General features: G+C 50.5%; 1 protein-coding gene across 1 annotated transcript; it reads left to right on the forward strand.

Moving 5' to 3' along the window:
* The first annotated feature begins 1,139 nt into the window (after positions 1 to 1,139).
* On the forward strand, positions 1,140 to 22,163 carry EFCAB12 (EF-hand calcium binding domain 12). Its single transcript, XM_014838412.3, has 9 exons — positions 1,140 to 1,307; positions 6,453 to 6,904; positions 9,606 to 9,791; positions 10,933 to 11,089; positions 13,646 to 13,842; positions 15,368 to 15,581; positions 19,042 to 19,201; positions 20,890 to 20,946; positions 21,634 to 22,163. Exons 1-9 carry the CDS (start codon positions 1,259 to 1,261, stop codon positions 21,890 to 21,892), a joined length of 1,731 nt encoding a protein of 576 aa, XP_014693898.3. The 5' UTR covers positions 1,140 to 1,258; the 3' UTR covers positions 21,893 to 22,163.
* The last annotated feature ends 27 nt before the right edge of the window (positions 22,164 to 22,190 follow it).

The raw sequence follows: 22,190 nt of genomic DNA on the forward strand, positions 1-22,190 counted from the left end.
ATCAGGTGTGGCAGGGCCTGCAGTCAAATCCTCTTCCACAACATCTCCATCAGGAGTGGGCTTATATGGACAGAACGGGAGCTCAAGCCGCAGCCAGGCCTGGCTTTTCCTTTTTCCTGCAGGTGAACTTACCTGACTTCTGTACCTGTTTCCTGGTCTCTTTAGAATGGGACACTGGTAACTACCTCTCATGGTTATTATGATTATTAAGTTAATGCGTGCCATTGCCTAAATGGAGCCAGGCCTACAAAGTGCTACATTAATGTGGCCCATGGTGACTACCTCAGGTTGTGGAGAGGGTCACAAAAATAATGCCTTTCAGTAAAGGCAGTACCTTATGCAGACTAAGCACTCAAGTGTTTGGGGTTTTCTTTTAACTTCTTTTATTGAGACAAAAGTCAGATAACAAAATTCACTTAAGTTGTACAATTCAGTGGTTTTTAGTACATTCACAATATGGTGCAACCAGCGTCACTAATTCCAGGACGTTTCCATCACCCTAAACCTCGCACCTGTTAGCAGTCAGACCCAGTGCTCCCCTCTCCCCAGCCTCTGGCAATCATTAATCTGCTTTCTATGTCTGTAGATTGGCCTATTTGGGGCATTTCTTATAAACGGAATCACATATATGTGGCTTTTTGTGCCTGGCTTCTTTCAGGCAGCGTAGTGTTTTGAAGATTCATCTGTGTTGCAGGGTCAGTACTTCTCGTGACTAATATTCCGTCGTATGCATAGACCACGTTTTGTTTACCTCTTCATCAGTTAACAGACATTTCAAGTGTTTATTATTAATACTCTAGTTCTCAGATTCTGTAATTCCAAACCATGTCAAAGCATTCACAGACACTGCCTCTCTTCGGCCCGGACTCATGGGTTCCTGCACCTCCTCTGGACAGGGCAGGCCTGTTCTTGGGATGAGAACACCGAGACCGAAGGATGTGGACACCGGCTGAAGGTCAGCGCTTTGCGGGAAAACCGGGGAGTTACTACCCCAGATTCGGGGGCCACTCGGCTGAACTAAGAAATCCTATCTTTCTCTGAGCCGGAGCTCGGCACCGCCGCCTGGGAGCGGGATGGGCCCGCGCTGCGCCGGAGGCGGGACCGCGCGGGGCGTCCGTCGTCCTGGCAACAGTTGCTTCCAAGCTGGGCAACTCGCGCGTCTCTCGCAAGACTCGGAGTTAGTGTTTTTCTGTTACCCCAACACTCCCGCGCAAGTAAGCACACACACTCTTCAGCACCCGCTCCCAGCGCCGCACCCATGGGCGATTCCTGTGAAACGTATATGGCTCTGTTCCCGTCGCTGCTCGGTAAGCTCCCGGGAAGCAGCGCCGCCTCTAGGAAGCCCTCAGCCCCATGCGGACGCATGCAGGTGGGGCGAGGGCAAGGGCGGGGTAGAATACCGCATTGTGCCGTACCCGCTCTAGGTGAGGGACCGCCAGGGCGTCGGGGGCAGGTCATGCACATTTCTCAGATTTCCGTGCCAGGGCTGGAGGAGCTGGTCAAGTTGCCTTGGTTTGGGACCAGAAGCTCGACGTGTGTGCCCCGGAAAGGTTTCCAGGCCCTCGGGCTCGACCCGTTTCTCGGCCAGGGATAAACGTGTTGTGTAGTGCAGAAGGGGCATGGAGAAGACCGTCAGTCTTCACACTTTTTGTCGATAGCCTGGTGGGGGACAAGTCCTTGGCAAAGCACTGCGACTTCAGAGGTGAAGGACAGACAGATAAACGGATACTTAAAGAAGAAGGGGTGGATGCTGGGTCCAGGTGTGACACTCAGGAGCAAGAGGTTTGGTAGGTATATAGGATGGGGAGGAACAATTCCAAGGCAGTGGAAGAGATCTTTACACTGGGGCTTAAATTAAGAATACAAGGAGTTCTCCAAGCCAAATGGGAAAGAAAGGCATTCCAGGCCAAGGGAACAGCATGCACAGAGGCCCAGTGACATGATGTCTTCCTGAAACTGCTGGTAGTTTGAATGTCACTGGAGATGAGAGGCGAGAGAGATCAGAAGGGACAAGATCATGAAAGGTTTTGTGAACCAGGAGATGGGGAAGCCACTGGGAATAACAAGATTGGGTTGGGAACATCAGCAAATGCAGAGATTGAATTGTCAAACTCAGAATGTTGGGCGTGGGGAGAGGATCTGAGGTTGTCCCAAATGCACAGACCAAAGATCCTGGGAGGCAAGGGAGAGGGACAGTCTAGAGGGGACTACAGTGTCTTGGGGGCTGATTGGACGGGGGACATGGAGAGAGCAATCAAAGTTGATGCTCAGGTTGGTAGTTAGGGTGACCTGGTAGACTGAGGTATCTTTTTCAAGAGAGGGAAGCTACCAGGAGGACCAATTAGGTGGGGACAGGGACATGAAGACAAGTTCAGTCTTGGGGGTCAAGTTTGAGATCCTTGTAGGCCGTCCCAGTGGAGATGCTTCAGGAGCAACTGTATGTGGAAAGCTGGAGCTAATTCTAAGTCATAAACATTGGTATAGTGTCCTCAGCATACAGAGGGCCACAGAAACACAGGAGTAGAGGAGATTGTTTGAAAAAAAGAAGAGAGCCTAGATGTAGGCCAGGAAGGCACCAGCTTTTAAGAGGTGGGCCGGAAAAGAGGAGCCTGAGAACAAGTGGCCAGAGAGCTAGGATGGAAATTAGGGAGAGATTTGAATCAGAGCCAAGAGAAAAAGGGAGAATCTCAAGAAAAAGTTGAATTATCTCCAGACACCTGAAGGGCTATCCTGGAAAACAGGGAACAGATGTGTTTTCTGGGGCATCACTGGGGAGGACTAGGACCAAGAGCTACAAATTCCTGGGAAACAAATTCTGGGTCTGTATAGGGAAGTCTTTTCTAGCAGTCAGAATTAGGCATCCATAATGTGAAGTAGAGAACTCCCTGTCACCGGAGGTATACAAACAGAGGCAAAGTCTGCCAGGGGCACTGTAGAAAGAGCTGCCTGACCTGAGCAGGCAGTGGGACTAGTTGGTCTCTGAGAGCTTTTCTCACCAACCCCTCAGGACTATTTTCACACAGTCTCTACCCACAACTTCAACGTGACCTCTTTTATTCTAAGAGCCCACCTCATTTTCCTGTCAAAGGACGTGAGACCCCAAAGATCACTAGGGTGCAAGCTCCATGGTGTGGTGGGCACGCGACCTTCGAGAGGGTGGTCAGGGGTGACTTTGAAGGGGGTGACACTTGGGCTGAGAGCTATAGGATAGAAGGACTCGGCCAGGGAGGAAACTTGGGGAATCCCATGCCCTTCAGGGGGCACAGCAAATGCCAGAACAGGACGGACAGAGCTGGGAGAGTTGAACAGGGAGAAAGGAGGCAGCACAGCCAGAGCAAAGCGAGCGAGGGGGCGGGAGGACCTGAGGGAGGAGAGGGGAGCGGGGCCCCAGCAAGGGTAGCTTTGTAGGCCATCGTAGAGGGGGTTATTTATTCTAAGAGCACCCAGAAGCCCTTTCCAGGGAAGCCACTGAAGGGTTTCAGACGGGGGGTGAGGGGGAGGAGTGAGTCTTCTGGCTGAGGGCGGATCATCGATTTGGGAGAGGGCACAAGTGGAAGTGGCGAGACCTGTGAGGAGCATATTGTGAATGTTTCCATGGTCTGTAGGGTAAAGTTCAAACCCTTTAACTTGGCATTTGAGGTGACTCCAACTTTGTTTCCTATTAACCTCCTCTTTCACACACAGTAGGCTTCCAACTTGTGGAATGATTTAATGACTCTAAAATCCCCGAACCCTAACACCCACCTTTCGCCATGCTGGTCCTTCTACCCCTTGATACCCAACTCACTGTTGAAGGTGCATGTCAATGCCTCCTCTTCCATGACGACGTCCTGGGTTCCTCCATCAGCGCTTCTCCCCAGACTGAGAGCATCTAGTTACCCCTCTGGTTAGTCCACCTTGTTCCATGTCAGTGCCCTGCAGTCAGGCACTCAGCCTCGTTTGGATCTGCACCTGGCCAGTGCCAAGCACTGGGTGATTCTCAGTAAATGCTCGTTTGATGAATGACTAAATCCTCAGTTGTACCCAGCATCTTGTCCTCAGGGAAAGGATAAACGGATTACTGAGAAGTGCTCACTTCTGTCCACATTGATGTATACTCATTATTTTCTGACTTGAAAGGAACACACAGGCATCATAAAGAGACCTAACAAATGTTCACTTTGTGCCAGGCTAGGATACTGGGGATACAGGTAACTAAGACACAGTCCTTGACACTGGGAAACTCACTGGCTGTTGGGAAAGAAAGACTCAGAAAGCATCTTCACCCAGAAAAATATGGTAAATGCTATGATGGGGCTGAGCATGGGGGCTGTGGGGACCCAGAGGGGGCACGAGGGAGGGGTTGAGAAGGCTTCACGGGATGGTGCTGCCTGAGCTGAGTCTCGGAGCATCAGTAGGGAATAATCAAGTGAAGCAGAGGAGAGAGAAGAACATTCTAGAGAGAGAAAACAGCACGGTTTGGGGACAGCAGGGCTTGGGGGACCAATCACACTCAGCTCAGTTTGGGTACAAGTACGAGGAGAGGCAGAAGTAACTAGAGAAGGAGCCCATTAGAGAGGCTAGCAGGGGTGGGTGGGTCAGGTGGAGCCAGGTTAAGGAGACTGAACTTTATTCTGGAGGCCGTTGGGAGTAAAGGAAGGGTTTTAAGCAGGGGAGTTTGGTTTTAGAAGGAAAATGATGGTGACAATATCTTTAATAATATTGTATCCTTTCTGAATTTTAGAACACTCCCATATCTATTTTTCATTTGATCTTCATAATAGCTTCAGGAGGTAGCTAGAGCAGAATTTACAACATTTTAGACATGAAAGAATGAGACTCTGCGGGATTAGGTGACACCTTGGGGTACTATCAAGTAATTGCTAAGAGCTGAGCTCTGGGGCCAGGCAAACCAGAGTTCATGTCCCAGCTCTGCTACTAATCAACCATGTGACCTTGGGCCTCTCTGGGCCTTAGTGTCCTTATCTGTAGAAAGGGTATAATCATAGAGCCTGCCTGTTACGTCTGATCCATTTGTCATTCACTCTTTCATCAAATAATTACTGAGCTCCCACTACATGTGGGCACTGTGGAGGTGCTGGGGCTGCAGCAGGGAACGAGAGAGATGAGGTCCTGGTTCCCAGTCTTCTGGGAAGAATAAACATCAACCAAGTGATTGCACCAGGGGTTTCAAGCACAAATGTCTGCCTGAACCAGGCACTTAATGAGTGAACTGAGCTGCATGTGAGATAACAGGGAGTGGTGGGGACTATGGCAAGCTGGAGAGAACATGCCCCAGCCTAAAGTAACTCAAATTGGAAAATTTTAAGGAATGTGTCAATCAAAATAGGACCCCACACCTCATTCAGCGTAAGGGCTGCCAGTTTGCAAACCTTGATTTATGTACTTGTGACAAGTGGTCTGAAGGAAAAGTATAGGTTGTATTATGCAGAGATAACATGAGGATATAGCAGAGCCTGGGAACTGGGTAAGGAGGAGTGAGGAGGGAATGGAGCACTCCCGGCAGAGGGAGCAGTATGTGCAAAACCCTGAGGCAGGATGGGGCTTGATCCTTCAGGGAACACAGAGAAGGTCACAGTGTCCAGGATGTAGCAAGGAAAGATAGGCAAGCGATGAGGCGGGAAAGGTTGGCAGAGGAGGGTCATGTGACTTTATTTTGGGGGCTCTGGAAAGTTATGGAAGGGTTTCAAAATGGGTGAAGGGTGAATATATACAAAAACAATAATGGCACACTTACTATGAACAAAGCAACTCTCAAATGGGCTGATTCTATATATCTCCACCACTTGGAAAGGTAGGTACCATCATTGTCCCTGTTTACAAGTGAAGAAACTGAGACACAGAGGATAAGTGACTTGCCCTAGATCATGCAGCCAGTAAGAGCAGGGCCAGGACTCAGACCACAGCATTCTGGCTCCAAAGCATCTATTCTTAATGGTGTCACACTGCATTGGACGGTCAGACCAGATCAGAATGGCATTTTTAAAAGATCATTCTGGAGCCGGCCCTGATGGCCTGGTGGTTGAAGTTCAGCGGGCTCCACTTCTACAGCCCAGGTTCACTTCCCAGTCATAGAACTAACCCGTCTGTCAGTTGCTATGCTGTGGCAGCAGCTCACATAGAAGAGCTAGAAGGACTTACAGCTAGGATATACAACCATGCACTGGGGCTTTGGGGAGGAAAAAAAAGAGAGGAAGATTGGCAACAGATGTTAGCTCAGGGCAAATCTTTCCCTGCAAAAAAATAAAAATAAAAAAGATCATTCTGATTGCCAGCAAGGAGCATTGGGGTGTGGGGCGAGGGGGTGGAGGGCAGGTGGAGTAAGAGTAGAATCTGAGAAGATTAAAACCCAGGTGCCCTGATACCCAGCCTGGTGCTAAAGCAGTTTTCCTTCCTGACTCCTTTAGTCCTCTTCCTGAAAGGAATTCACATTTTAACCTTCTTCCCCCAAGGGATCTGCCAGTCTAAGATCTCAGTTGACGATGATGAAAATGCCAACAAGGACCCTGTCTTCGATCCTGAGCCGGTCATTGCCCACTGCTTCAAGCAGTTCAAGCAGGAGAACTTCCACCTGCCTCAAAGCCGCCGGCGGATCATCATCTTGCCTCAAAAAGAGGATTCACTGCCCGTCCACCCCATGCCCCCACCCGAGGCTCCCCCACAGCCCATCTCCAGCTTCAAACCCCTGGAAGCCGAGGACCTCCGAGAGCAGCCGGAGGACACGAGGACCTGGCTGAGCCGGAGGCTGAAACTTCGGCAGGACCTGGAGTCATTTGGCAACACAGAGAGGTGTCTACAGAACAAGCCCAGCCTCACGCCTTCAGAGGCCAAGGTCTTACAGATGATCCAAAAGGAGCACGAGGCCCAGTCGATGGCCCACCTGACTACTACCAAAGCCACCAAGGTAAGCAGCCCCCTTTGCCAGATGAAGATGCTGAGCGGGGTAGGAGCATGCTGTCATTTCTGTCCCTTGGATTAGGCAGGATGGGGACTGTTCACCCCATTTCACAAAGCAGCAAACAGAAGTTTGGGAGAAGAAGGGGAGGTGAACTTGGTACCTATTGCTGCATGACGAATACCCCAAAGTGACTGGAAGCCACAAATGTTTATCATCTCACTGTTTCTGAGAGTCAGGAATCTGGGAGGAGCTGCGCTGGGTGGCTCTGGCTCAGTCTTTCATCTCGAGATGCTGGTGTGGGCCACAGACACCTGAAGGCTTGACCGGGGCAGGAGGCTCCGCCTCCAGGCTGGCTTGCTCACACAGCTGTTGGCAAGAGGCCTCAGTTCCTCGCCACATGGACCTCTCCACAGGGCTGCTTGAGGGTCGCAGAGTGAACCGTCCGAGAGACAGAAGGAGGAAGCTGCAGTGCCTCTTATGACCTCATCTCAGGACATCTCAGTTTCAGAAGATTTAGAGTCACTTCCACCAAATCCTATTTGTCAGAAGCAAGTCATTAAGCACTCTTCACACTCGAGTGGAGGGAATTAGGCTCCATCTTAGAAGGGAGGAGAGTTGAAGAATTTGTGGCTGTATCTTAAAACCACCCTAGAAGGGACAGTGCTTGGCATTCCATGTGTGGGCCATTTTTAAATGCTTACTGTTCATTCATTTGTTCACTGACATAAGTTTGCTAAGGGCCTTTATGTGCCAAGCAGGCGCTCACAAGGCTAATGTGCAGATCACAATTGTGAGCTTGGAAGAAAAAGGAGGATCTCCCTTTCTAAAATATGGAAATAGAAGCTCAGTGAGGCCAATAGATTTTCCAGATGCATAGAGAGAGATATGGCAGTCAGTACCAAAAGCTTCATCTTCCAGCTGCTCGCCTCTCTGCCACATTTCCTTGCAATACAAACACTTGAAATTTCTCCCAGTTCAGGTGAAGTTGGGATAACAGGTCACATAACTTGGGCTTAAACCCAGCTCTGCTATTTCCTAGCTGTACGATCTGGGGCTCAGTTTGCCTCATCTATTAAATTGGGACAACCATTGTGCCTACTTCCTAGGGTTGCTGTGACGTCTAAATGGATTAACTTACATAAGGTGCCTAGGACAGTGCTGGGCATATAGTGGGCAAACTCGATAAATGTCTGCCATTTTTAGTATTATTTCAGTCTCCTTGGTGTCATTTGGGTTGGCCCAAAAACTTTAGAGTCAGTCTTTGGTGTGATCATAGTCAAAACTCAGATTTCATGGATCTAACACAGAATTTCCTGCCAGCAGCACAGCATCTGTGAATGAGCACTGGACTTGGGTTAGGGACCCAACTCTACTGCTTACCTGCTGTGTGACCCTGGGCAAGTCACTTCACTTCTCTGAGCATGTATCCTCATGTGTAAAAAGGGAAAGTAATATCTGATACCGAATTCACAGCATCGTTTATTCATTCAGCAAACAATTACTGCCTACCTGCCTAGGGCCTGGAGCTTTCTTCAGTACAAGGATGGAAGTGGGGGTGTGTAGCTAAATATAACATGGTGTTGCTCTCAAGGTGTTTACATGTTAGAGGGGAAGGCAGACACATCAGATTGATGACTGTAGTTGTTCTGCTCCACGTCCACCTGGGTGAGCGGTGTGGGATAGGTTGCCGAGAGACCAAAGAGAAGACCCAGAGACAGGCAACGAGACATGTGGGTTTATTAGGAGTTACTTACAGGGAAGGTCCAGTGGCGGCCGGCTGGACAGCAACGTGCACCCACTACCATCCCCTGAGAGGAGCTGGCTTAAGTAGGCAGAGGAACAAAGACTGCACGCTTGCCAAGGGAGATCACCCCTGTATGACCTGCATTCCAAGGACCAGAGACCTCCACACCCCGGACAGCCTCTGTGTTCCTCCGACTGCGAGGGTCTCTGCGCTGACTCTCCCACGAGAAAGCTGAGTTGGCCAAGCCCAGGACTGTTATTGTGTGTGCGTGAGTGCTGGCGCACAGCCCATACAGTAGCCTCAAGGACACATGGTTTTTAAAGGGGCACGCCAGCTAATGCCCCTGCACCAGTACAGTTTACTACGGGTCATTAATAGAGGTGAGACCCAAACACTCCGGGAGCACAGACGGGCTAAAAGCTAGGGAGCAGGAAGGCTCTTTGTAAATTGTCATGTGCTGCGCCAGGTAAGGGGGTAGTATTCCGAAATATTCCCAATCCCGGGAGCTGGGGGAGGAGCAGGCTCTGGACAGGTGTGGAGAGAAAGAAGGTGTTCTAGGCAGGAGGCCCAGCAGGAGCACAGGCTGGGAGGTGGCGGAGGCGGGAGCCCCATCTGGCTCCAGGCCGGGGCCCATATTCTGGTGCACTGATCCCAGTGGGAGTATAGTAGGGACTAGTCTGACAAGAGGGCTGTGAATAAGAATGAAACTTTCGTTCTCCTGTTGTCCCAGCCTCCTGTTTCTGATGGGAAAACTGAGGCCCCGAAAAGCAGTCTCCCAGGCGTTCTGTGGCAGAAGGCGGCTGCCCCAGCGTTGCCGGCTCCGATGCTCTCCGCACTCCATCTTGCCGTCTGTTTAGAGCTGCTCAGCCTCTCTCTCCCGTTTTTCTCTAGCTCTGGGATCACGTGCCTTCAGCCTGCCTCCCCTGAACTCTCCCCTCTGTCCCATTCTCTTGCCTCTTTCAGAAGAAAAGCCTCCGACCCCGCCGCCGACAGGTGCCCCAGCTCCAATTGCCCAGGCCCTCCGCCCTGTTGGCCTTGTACTCCTACCTGCACAGCCGCAAGATCAAGATCCTGGAGATGTTTAACAAGGTGGACCGGGGAGAGAACCCGATGGTCTCCAGGGAGGAGTTCATCGTGGCTCTGAAGGCGGTGAGTGCCCCCACTCCCTGCGGGCTGGCCTCAGTGGGGAGGGCGTCCGTGCACCCCCCTCCTCAGGTCCTGGACCAATTGAAAAGTAGACACAGGGAGCTCAAACTATCAGCCTCATTACTTGTAAAGCCAGATTGGAAAATATGGCTTTACCTGTGGCCACATCAGACGCCTAAAATGACCCCTGCTAGGGTCTAACCTTGAAAGGCCCTACCTGAGTGGAAAGTCTGCAGAGCCAACCCCATAAACCAGCCAGTGGCCTGGGGAATCACAATGTTGCCCATAAGACCCCAGAACTGAGCACAGATTGCTGGGCCTTCAATCCTGCCTCTAGAACGTTCTAGAGCTTCTCCAACGGTCAGTGGCATACGAATGACATTAAAATGCAGCTTCTGACTCAGTACCTCTGTGTGAGGCCCAAGATGCTGCATTCTAACAAGCTCCCGGTGATGCCCATGGTCCACAGACCACACTTTCACTGGCTATTCAAAAATTTAGATTAATTATAACTAAATAAAATAGAAAATCCAGTTCCTCAGTCACACCAACCACACTTCAAGTGCTCAGTAGTCACACGTGGTGAGTGGTCCCTCTATTGGACCACGCAGATGTACAACATTTCCATCATTGCAGAAAGTTCTGTTGATCTAGCAGGTGTCCACTAACCTTGGCCCAGGAGTCAAACCAAGTCAGCCTCCTGGTTTTGTAAATAAAGTTTGATTGGAAGACAGCCACACTCATTTGTTTGTGTATTGTCATGGCCGCTTTCATTCCATGATAGCAGAGTTGAGTAGTGATGACAGAGACCGTATGGCTCACGGAGCCTAAAATATTTACTATCTCACCCTTCCTAGAAATAGTTTGCTGACCCCTGGTCTGGATGAATTAAGCTTTTATATAAGCACTGGACTTGGGTTTAAACCCTTTAAAAAGAACTCTAGGTGGCTGACTGCTACATATTTTATGGTTTCAAATCATCACTGGTTTTCACACTATCATTTTATGGCATGGAATTGTCTGAACAACATTTCAAAGCACTTAAAACAGAAGAGGTGGGGCTAGGCTGGCAAGGCGTTGGCCGTCCTGGCAGGACGTTTGGTTTGCAGCCTGCCCGCCTTGGGGGCTTCTCTTCTCTCCTCAGGTGGGAGTCCCTCTGACCCACCAGGAGGTAGAGGACGTTGTGGTCTATCTCAGCTCTCTGGGGAAGCACAATAGCGTCACCTTGGATATCCTGGCCAGCACCTACCGGCAGTGGTGTTCGACTGAGCAGAGAAGTGCCCTGCCCACTACAAGAGAGCGTAGGTATCCCGTCCCCCGCCCCAGGCCTCCGCCTCTCCCCCTCTTGGAGCAAGCCTGGTGGAGGCAGCCCTGGCCCACTTCCTGAGTGTGTTCCCAACTTTGGCTTACTGTGGGTGGGCCAAGCCTCTGGAACTTCCAGGCCCAGGGATCAACTAAGGAGTAGATACTCTCTGGAGTGCCCAGCTACTGTGTCCATTCAAACATGAATGAGGCCCAGCCCTTGTCCTTAATGTAGGATTCTCAAAGGGTGGTCTCAGCCCACCAAAGCCCACCTGAAAGGGTGACCCAAATGGCAAGCCTTTCCATTTGTATGTGGGTCCAAGGCCTTCTTACTATTAATCTATACCTTATTGATAAAAAGGTAACTGAAATTCAGAAACCAGAATTAGCACCTGTTTAGAGTTTACTGGAAAGTTTACTTTGGTATTTTACTATCAGGGATATTAGTAGAGCGGCTGTGAACAGTTGTATAGGTTGTGCACAGCTCAAATTCCATTTGCCAAGCCATGTGCTTATGGAGCTACATCTGTCCAGACGAAGCACAGAGGCAAATTAGAAATGGACTAGCCATAGCTCTTGCTATGAATTTACTCTACAACACAGGGGTGCATCATGTTTCTTTATAGTTTAGTGCCATTGTTGTTGTAAAAAAACAAAAATTTGAACAGCTGCAGATAAAATTAAAGCCCTGTCTTGACCATCACCCACGATTCCAGAGCCCTCCCCAAATATAACCACATCTTTCTTTTTCTAAATCAAACAAATCTTGCTTTGCCCCCACTCACCAGGTGGGCGGGAATCAAATTTCAGACATGTTTGGGGGCAGTGCTCCTCGTCCTCCCTGCGGTCATGTAAGAGCCCTGGGGAAGTAGTGAGGGGTCTCTTTACATAGGTGAAGATCTGGGAGGGCCCTGGCATTCACGGCCACACTGGGCTGGGTGCTCAGCACCCTCACTCGCTGGTTCTTTTGGAGACAGCAGGCAGCTCCCAGAGAGAGTCCATTCCTCCGTCCCCTGGAGCTTCACCTACAGCACAGCGCGCAGATTTCCAACCTGTAGCCTCAGCAAGCCCTGGTGCATCACCCCCGGCAGGGTCTCCACCCACCTCAGAGTCCCAGGGAACACGAGTGCCCCTACAGTTGCCTCCTGCACGTGTCACCAGCCCCACAGTAGTAATCACCCTTCGTGTCCAGCACATCCTCAGGGCTGCCTCGAGCTGGGCATCATTTCCCACCCATGCTCTTTTTGCCTTGTCGTCATAAATTACCAGAGCTCATCCTTGTCCTTGTAGTTGGCTGCAAGTCATTTGGTGAATGATCACAGAGCATCACGATGCATATTTTCAACAAACGTATTGGGAGCCTATTATTTCCCAATAAATAGATTTGAAGCCAAGAGGACGTATTTGCTTGAATGGTGCTATCTCAGGATCATCACTGAGTTCTTTGTTCCTGGAGAGTGGCAGTGGGTAGGGTAAGCGGACTCGGGTATTTCTTGCCTTGCCTAAAGGGGCAGCAGCATCAAGAGTCTGGGCATCCAGCTCACAAGAGAGAAGGCGGTAGCAGTTGAGGATGCCCTCTGTGGGCTGGGTAGCTTTACCCACGGCATTGGCTTGATTTATCCTTCAAGTCCCCAGAGCTCAGGGCTACTATTCGCACTTTACAAGAAGGAAGCTGAAGCTCAGAGAGGCTGACCACCTGTCCACAGTCTCAGAACTAGAAGGTGGCAGGGCCAGGATTTCGAGTCAGCCCAGGACAATGGAGGCCTGAACCAGGGCAGGGGCAATGGGATGCTTTCATTCATTCAGATCTTTGTTGAGGACCTAGTATGTGCCGGACACACAGCGGCGAAGAAGCCATTGCCTCCGCCTTCAATGAGCTTCCACGTAAAGGGTCAACCAAAATGGTGTCCAGTAGCATTGGCTGCTTTGAAGACAATGAGACAGAGTGAGGGGGTGGGGTCAGGGGAGGCCTTTCCGAAAAGCAGCCCCTGGAGTTGACAGCTGAGCGGCTGATGAGGAGCCTGTCTGGGGAAGGACACCCTAGGCAGATGCAGCTCCGAAGGCAAAGGCCCTGAGGTGGAAAGTCTTCAGGGACAGAAAACAGTTTGGGTGTCTGGGTGCGGTGAGCGAGGGGCATGCTGGAGGAGACGGGTCAGGTGGATGGTCGGCTGAGGCCAGGTCCTGCAGGGCCTTGCAGACCAGCGAGAGGATTCTGAATGCTGTGGGAAGCCAGAAGAGAGTTTTAAGCAGAGGAATGAGGTGATCTGGTTTACATTTTTTGAAAGTCCTATTTACTGTTTGGAGGAAACAAGACTCTAGAAGAGGAGAATGGCAACAGGAAGGCTGGGTCCGTGGTGGAGGTGAGGGAGGCCATAGCGGAGCTGGAGAGAAGGGACACCTTCAAGGTACAGCTCAGATGGCACTGACCAGACATGCAGGGAGGGACCAGAGGGATGGCCTGTGCCTGTTCGGTGACATTGGGTAACTGCTTGACGGATTCCACGGCTGGGCACGCTCTCAGTCTCTCCTTCTTTGTCTCTTTCCTGTGACCCTAGATTATAGATCTGCTAAGAACAGAGTTTCCCCACAGAGTCTGTCCAAGAAGCAGAAGGTGAGTTTAGTCCCAGAGCCTCCCAAGATGGATCTACTGACTGTGCCGGTAGTCGACACCCAGAAGGAGGCGCGGCCCATGACCCTAGAGGAGATGGAGGACGTTGGCAAGCGATACCGTGAGCGGAAGCGGAAGAACAAGGTACTCCCGGCCGATGAGGGAGGGCATGGGGCTTGGCAATTGGACAGGCTTGGGTTCAAGTCCGCTGCCCCTGCTCCACCTTCTAGCTGGGAGAACTCTTGGGAGCAGGCTTCTCTCTGTTCCCTCATCTGTTCCTTCATCCGAATAATAAAAACAATACCTCCCTCACAAGGTTTCTGTGAAGATGAAATGAGATATTGTTTCTGAAAGTATAGAGCTCTCCTCCTCCCATTCTTTAATTACGACTTTGCATCCTGACACCGGGGGCGCAGTCTTCATCACGGCTGGAATCCAAGGGCCTGGCAGGGGGCCTGGCCCTGAGTAGGCGCTCCAGAAATGCATGACTAGTGAAGGAAGGAAGAACCGATGGTGCGAATTAATTCCTCCAATAAGTGTTTGTTGAGAGCTTGTGGTGTGCCTGGCACTCTTCTAGGTGCTGCCGAGGACAAAATACCCCTGCCCTCAAGAAGCTGAGACTAGTCAGGGAGGCAGACAATATTAATATAATACTATATATAAATACATATGTTTATATTATATATATGAATACATAATAGATGTTAGGTATTGCTAAGTGCTATATCAACTAAGATCTGATTCAGTTGCAACGACAAGAAAACCCACAATGTTAGAGCGAGATTGGCAAACTTTTCCTGTAAAGAGCCAGTTCATCGGTCACTCAGGGAGCGGAAAGGCCCCTCTGCTCACTTCCTGCATGTCTGGTCAGTGCCATTTGAGATGTACCTGGAAGGTGTCCCTTCTCTCCGGCTCCACTATGGCCTCCCAGTGCAGGCCGCCTCCTCCATCACCTGCAGTGTGGACCTAAAACTTTCCTTGTAAATGTCTGAGGTGTTTTGGGCCGTATTGTCTCTGTTGTAACTACTCGACTCTGCCATTGTAGCACCAGAGCAGCTCCAGACAATACCTAAACAGATGAGTGTTGCTGTGTTCCAATAAAACTTTATTTATAAGAAATACACGGGTGGGCCAGATTTGGCCTATAAGCTGTACTTCACTGATTCTGGTGTTAGAAGCTTGAAAAGGATAGATTTTTCTTTCCTTTGTAAATAAATAAATAAGAAGGCCAAAAGTGGCTACACACTCCTCAGCCCTCTCCTACGTTGCTCTGCCATCCTCACAGTCACAGAGGGCTGCACCTGATTTAAATTCCCATGCAGCCAAACGCTTGCATGTGAGGTTTCAGTAGGATGCCTCTAGGGCATCTACACTGTACTGTACCGTATATATTATCCAATCACGTGTGCATCCGTGTACAAGGCTGTGCACATGGAACTGCATCACTGACCATTCAGGTGCTCTTCAGGGCTAACCTTGACCATGTGTGATTTTTCTCCCGAGTCACTGACTTCAGAACCTGAACTTCGGTCCCACGGTGCATGCTTTGCTGTTGCCCATTCTGGGGGCCTCCTGGGGAGAGGTAGATGAGGCTCTCCATCTGCCTTCCAGCCAGGAGGAAAGAGATAAGGCGGAGAGAAGTGTGTGCCATCCCCTATTCTCTTTGCAGCTCAGGATCCCCCCCATCGAGTACGCGGAGCGGTGCCGCCTGGTGCGCAGTGGGACCAAGTACTTTGACAAGCACTGCCTCCCATCCACCATCCAGGGGGAGATGAACGAGTTCATCAACATATCCCGCAGGGACAGCTTTCTGGTCTACCTGCAGTGCTCGAAGCTCTGTGAGTACTACGGCCTCCCGCTGACGGAGGACATCCTGGTGAAAGGTAAGGGTCTTGGTGGCTGGCCCTTGGAAGGATGCCTGGGGGGCCCAGAGCCCGGCCAAGGGTGGTGTCCACCTGAGGCTTGTCCTTCCCCGGTGATGTGCACCTAATCAAGCTGCTATGGCCTGTGGTGGGGACACTGGGAAGAAGGAGGGGAACAAGGGGAGGAACAGCCCAGCCTGTTTTGCTGTTAGATGAGATTTCTAATCTTGGAGGTCCACAGGCTCCATAGGCCTGGAGGTCTGGGTTCCCCAGCTGAGCTTGGTCAGCTGGCATTCTAGAGCAGGAAGCTCCAAGGATAGGAGTTTTGGGTGAGGGAGCCCTGAGGTTGAGCATAAAGGAACAATGCCAATTTCAGAGGGTGATTTGATAGAAGCGGTTTATTGGGCATTTCCAAAACCACCTCCCTGGGCCAGGCGTGTTTCTTGATTCTTCGGCAACACTGAGGTAGGAATGTACCAGGAGACACTTTCTGCTGAGGCTCTTTGCTGTCTGCTCAGACAACAGGACTCAACTCTGAGATTTCCACACTCTGCTTGGGGGAAGAATTGTGTTTTCATATATCCAAGCAGATCTTAACCCTCCACATCTCTGGGTAGAGTGTGTGCTTCTGAGAGATGGGGGTGAGGGAGTGCCCAGCCCTCGATGACCACGTAGCAATGCTGGCATCCCAGGGTTATGAATTTATAAATTTAATGGGCAGGTCCCTTTCTCTGCTTTTTTTCTTTTTAAAGATTTTATTTTTTTCCTTTTTCTCCCCAAAGCCCCCCGGTACATAGTTGTATATTCTTCGTTGTGGGTCCTTCTAGTTGTGGCATGTGGGACACTGCCTCAGCGTGGTTTGATGAGCAGTGCCATGTCCGCGCCCAGGATTCGAACCAATGAAACACGGGGCCACCTGCAGTGGAGCACGCGAACTTAGCCACTCGGCCACGGGGCCAGCCCCCCCTTTCTGTGCTTTAAAAACATGAAAGAGCAAGCTGTACTTGAGGGAAGAGATTTTCCTAGGAACTTTCCAGGAAGGAACTGTGGCCATACTGGGAAATGTGGCTTTTTGAGAAAGTACAGAGAGTGGTGTGACTTACCTGAGAACAAGAGTTAGCAGTCACGATTATTTCCATCTTTTTCCCAAGAGGGAGGGAAACAAGTGCTAAACGTATAGGGCCTTGGGCCTTGTATTAGTCAGCTAGGGCTGCGTAACAAAATACCACAGACTGGGTGGCTTAAACAACAGACATTCATATTCTCACAGTTCTGAAGGCTGGAAGTCCAGAGCGAGATGTCAGCAGTGTTGGTTTCCACTGAGGCCTCTCTCCTTGGCCTACCAGTGGCTGCCTTCTTGCTACCTATTCACATGGTCTTTCCAGTGTACACACATATACCTGGTGTCTCTCTGTGTCTGCAAATTTCCTCTTATAAGGACACCAATCAGATTGGACTTGGACCCACCCTAACAGCCTCATTTCAGTTTGATCACCTCTTGAAAGGCCACATCTCCAAATACAAATTCTGAGATTCTGGGAGTTATGGCTTCAACATGTGAATCTGGGAGAAAAGAATTCAGCCCCAACAGTCTGTACAGGGGGATGTGGCCAAGGGCCTTCAGGAACACAGTCCAACCAGCCTAAATGATCATTGCCGCCCGCACCTGCTACACGCCCCTCACTTGGGTGACCGCTTGCTGCCACCTGGGCCGGGAGGGGATCCTGCAGCTCTGGACGCTGACTTTTCACCAAGTCATCCTTTCTTCCTCCTTCCTCCTTCCCTGCTTGTTTCCATGCCCTGGTCTTGGCTAGTGGTGGAACTGCAGTGGTGTCTTATAACACATAGGCAGGCTTGCCTGGCACCCCCGCTGCTCCTGTGGGTTAGGTCTTTCCTCTGGATGTGCCCCCTCTGTCCCCCTCAGAATATCGAGCCACTACTGATTCTCTCCACCATGGCTTTTGCCAGCTCCTGGGTCCGTACATGGGTGAGCTTCACCTTCTGTAGGATCTCACATTCATGGGCACACAGGAGCATCCGTGGGTGGGCTTCCTTTTGCTTCTGATTGGTCTGGATGGAAAACACTCTAGTCCACCACTGTCCTGGCCACTATCCATTGGCTGTCTTTATGACAGATGCCTGATCTGCTGTGGGCAAAGAAACACAGACATCGGGTTCCCAGGTCTGTGTTCTAGACTAGAGCTTGAGGGGCTCCAAATCCAGGCCTCAAGCTCATGGACCAGAATTCTAGAACATCAAGGCATTTCCCCTTTCCCCAGTGAATATAGCTTTATTGTTTTTCTCCCCCTTCTTTTATAGATAATACTTGGACACTTAATTTTTTTTCTTTTTTTTCTGAAGAAGATTCGCCCTGAGCTAACATCTGTGCCAATCTTCCTCTATTTTTGTCTGTGGGTTGCTGCCATAGCATGGCCTCCAATGAGTCGTGTAGGTCCGCACCCAGGAACCAAACCCAGGCCACCAAAGTGGAGTGCACCAAACTTAACCACTAGGCCACAGGGCTGTCCCCCTTAAATTTTTTTAAAGACATAAAAATAAAAATCCCCCCAGCCTGAGTTGACCACTGTTAATATTTTAGTGATCATTCCTTCACAAACCTCTATTTCTTTTCCATTTACACAAAATTATTTAAGTCATTTTTAAAAATCATGTATATATACATTTTAAAAGGTAGTTAAAAAAATCACGTCTACCTTTTTAAAATGTTGATGTTGCACAGCTCCCCCTCCCCTCTCCTTGCTTCTCATCTGCACAGTCCCTGCCCTCCCCCCAAAGAACCAACATGAATAACCTGGAGTGTAACCTTCCATCACCTTTTCTAGAACATGAACTCTTCGTGTGTCACCATCTTAGGACAAGCACTGCTCAATAGTTGCAGGAAGATGGAAACTTTGGCCCGGTGTTCCTTCTATTCTGCAGTTCTTAGAAACTTCTCCCAAGGATATCTGTGAGACTGATTCTAGACAGGGAGGAAACTGCCATCAACTAGGTCTGAGTTAACCTAGTGGAGTCTTGGGTGCATCCCCCACTCCTCCTTCTGGGACTCCTGACCAGGATGCCCCCTGCAGGGCTGTGGTGCAGGATGGTGCCTGCTCCATCCTTATTGCACCCAGGCCTCCAGGCCTTTGCCGACCTGGTTGTAAAGAAGCTCCCTCCTCTGTAGTCCACTTAGCAGTACTGTACCAACCCCGTTTCCTCATATCACACTATAGTTACATGCCATGTCCCATTGGGGGAAGATAGGGATAGAGTCTAAGGGACCCTCTGCGCTATTTTTGCAACTTCCTGTGAATCTGCAATCACTTAAAATAGAAAGTTTAAAAAAATGTATATAAGAAAAAAATCTTTTCAAACAAAAATGTGAATTTATTTTTTTAAAAAAGAGCCCCCTTTTGCCCCAAAACCTCAGGGAGGGGAAGGGTTTTGGGCTGACAGAACGCATTTCTCTTGCTGCACACAGCCCTGCTGTACCCAGGAGACAAGATCATTTTCTGGAAGGATCAGGTGCGCCCACTCCGGCAGCCAGGAGGCTACTACTCAGACTGGAAGATCTTCAGTCCGAATCTGGCCCTGCTCAGGTCCCAGGGCTCCAGGGCACCTGTGGTTAAGAAGACTGACAAGCTGAGTGTCAAACCCCCTTCTCCCGTGCTATTTGCTCCTGCCCCACTGCTGTCCCTTCACAGGGGCTGGGATGCTGACATACTTGGGGTGTCATGTTGTGCCAGTGTCTGTTTCCTAACCTGGCATGTCCAACCCAACTGGTCAGCACGGACTGGCCAGTCCCCAGTATCACCCCTGGCACATGTCTCAGGGCGGTGGCCTCCTTGCCTCAGCGCCCCCACCGCTACCCTCGTAACCAATTCCTACATGATCTCAAGCTCTCTGGAAAATATTAAAAAGAGGGCCTCCTTAGAGAAACAGAGGAGGCCCGTTCACAGATCATGGGCCAGGTGTCAGGGGCCCCGCAGAGGTCAGTGGTGGCAGCCCCTGCCTTCTCTGGCAAGAGGCAGTCTTGCAGCCCCTAGGAGGAGAAAAGAACTTTGCACTGGCCTGTCCCTGATCCTCAGATGAACCTGAGTCCTCTCTAAGAATACGCCTTTCTTTGGAAGGAGATGACCCATGGGCAGGTTATGAGCCAGCATCCATGGGTGACTGCAGGTTAGAGAATAGGTGGCATCCCTGTGGGGGGATGGGGCCAGCGTGGGAGGAGGAGGGCACAGCTGACCGGATACCTTGAGTGGAGAGGGGCCCAGGACCTGCCGGCTGCCCACTGGGGTAGCTTGACCAGAATGGCCGGGGTGGGACACAGCAGAGCCAAGTGGAAATCAGACAGGCCAAGGGTTAAATGGACAAGTTACTTCACTCTCTGAGCCTGAGCATCTTTATCTGTAAAATGAGCATAACAGCTCCTAACATACACAATGAGGACTAGATGAGAAAGGCATGTAAACGGCATGGGTGTTGACAGATAGTTGGCACTTGAGCAGTGATTGCTCTTGTTTCACCCTGCCCCATCAGAATGTTCTCAAGTGCAGGAGTGGACCTGGGTGTGCAGGTGGGGCCTATCCACAACTCTGGCTGGGAAGAACCGAGCATGAGCCAGGCAGGTGGTAGCCTAGAGGGCCCTTTCTGATCACTTAGTGATTGCCTTCCAGCCCCTGGGTGGCTGGCACCAATTCCTGAACCATGAAACCTAGGAAGTGAGCGGGAACCTGAGAAAGGGGGTCTTGTCCATGCTTAAGTAGGTCACAGCTATAAAGGATAAAGAGAGGTCCCCTAGGGCAGGGATGGACATTAGTTTCATCTTGCTACTTAGACTGTTGTGAAAGATTCTGATGTCAGATGCAGGCTTGCTGGGAAAGAGTGCTGTGGTTGATTAGGATGTCTGCCAGGGCCAAAGTTTGGGCAATTAGTTTTTACTTCAAGGCTAGATTTGGCCCTGGCAGGGGAAGTGGAGGTCAGGGGCACCAAAACTATTCAGATTATTGAGCATCTCTCATAACTATCCCAGGAGGTCTCTGTTCTGGGAAATGAGAAAGCTGAGCCTCCAAAAGGGGAGGTGACTTGCCAAAGTCACCCAGCCAGCCAGGTTATGAGCCAGATCTGGATGGCCCAAGCCCACTGTGTATTCCACTGGAGCATGGGGGGACAGAGTTGGGGCCCCCCAGGTAGAAGAAATTCTCCTCTCAGAGCTCTGATTTGGAATCAGAGATGGGCCTAGCACAGTGGCCCTCACCCTATTCCCTGAGGCCCCATTCACCTGGATTTCCCCTCTCCTGACAAGATACCTCTTTCTCTTCTCCTCTAGGAAAATGCCAAAGGAAATAAAGAAAATACAGTTTAAGGAGTTTGATGAATTCATCAGGTCTGTAGCGATCCCCTAACTCTGGAGAAGAGGAGGGCAGGAGGGGGGTGCCAGGGACTCTGCATGTTGCACGGTGCTCCTAGCACAGCATCTGGGACTCAGCACCCAGGAGCTGAGAGGCTGTCACACAACGCTTAGAGTGCCAGGTAGACACTGCTCTGGGTGTTTTCCACGTGTTAACTCATGTAAATCCTCTCGACAACCCTATGAAGTTACTTTTAGCATACCCATTTTATAAAAGAGGAAACTGAGGTGCAGAAAAGTTAACTATCTTGCTCAGAGTCACACGTCTATTAAGTGGTGGAGCAGGGATTTGAACCCAGCTATGCTAGCTCCAGAGGCTGTACTCTGAACACCACATTAAAACGCCTCTAGAGAACAGATGGTGTACACTTAAGGGTTTGGGTTTTGGAGCAGCAGATTGGAAGTCAAGCCTGCACTCTGCCAGTTGCTCACTGTGTGACCTTGGGGAGATGGCCTAGCTCACTAAGCCTCCGGGTTCTCACTGGTAAGGTGGACAGGATAACAGAAGCTACCACGTGGAACTGTAGGGAAGACTGAGATGCTGACGTGCTCAGCACAGTTCTACGCCTCCACTCTGGTCACAGTTGGTTTGCTCTACCGAGAAGGAGCCTGGCCCTGGCCTGTCTGCCCTGATGACCTTCCCTGTGTCTTCTCCTTTCCCAGGAAGCTGAAGCCGAAAAGGCCCAGTGGTCTGCAGCGGACCCACCCCAATTTCTTCTGGCCAGGTCACCTCCTGGACAAGCTGCAGCTCTACTTGCCTACTGTGACCATGGACAGGAGCTTGGTGCTCTTCAGTTGTGTCCAACACCAGCCCCATGTCTACTCAGCCACCTACCACCCCAACCACTGGTGGCCCATTAGGAACAAGCACTACATGACCTGTGCCAATTACGATGCCCCCAAGGTCTACTACATCAGCTAGAGTGGCCCAGGTGTTGCTGGACCTAGCCATCCTGGGGCAGGGGGACAGTGCAGCTAGCAGCCCAAAGCCATAGACACAGGGGAAGTGTCAAAGACCCAGATAAAAGAAATCATTTCAGTGGGATGGACTGGGGCCAACTCTCCCCAGACCAGAAGTGTCCCATGCCTCAGAGGGCAAATGTGTCCAGGGAAAGATGTGCAGTTTTTGAGTGTTTCCCTCTCCTGACCTCTGCCCTTTTGAAATAAACCAAGGTGGAGTTTTCTTCATGTCACCTGTGATCCAGCTCATGTGATTTCTT

The sequence above is a fragment of the Equus asinus genome, chromosome 21 (genome assembly GCF_041296235.1).
Source record: "Equus asinus isolate D_3611 breed Donkey chromosome 21, EquAss-T2T_v2, whole genome shotgun sequence".
Classification (NCBI taxonomy): Eukaryota; Metazoa; Chordata; class Mammalia; order Perissodactyla; family Equidae; genus Equus; species Equus asinus.

Coding starts and splice junctions, on each gene's coding strand:
- EFCAB12 (XM_014838412.3), top strand. CDS start 1,259: ATGGGCGATTCCTGTGAAACGTATATGGCTCTGTTCCCGTCGCTGCTC. Junction 1,308..6,452: donor TCTGTTCCCGTCGCTGCTCG/GTAAGCTCCCGG, acceptor TCTTCCCCCAAG/GGATCTGCCAGTCTAAGATC. Junction 20,947..21,633: donor GAGTTTGATGAATTCATCAG/GTCTGTAGCGAT, acceptor CTCCTTTCCCAG/GAAGCTGAAGCCGAAAAGGC.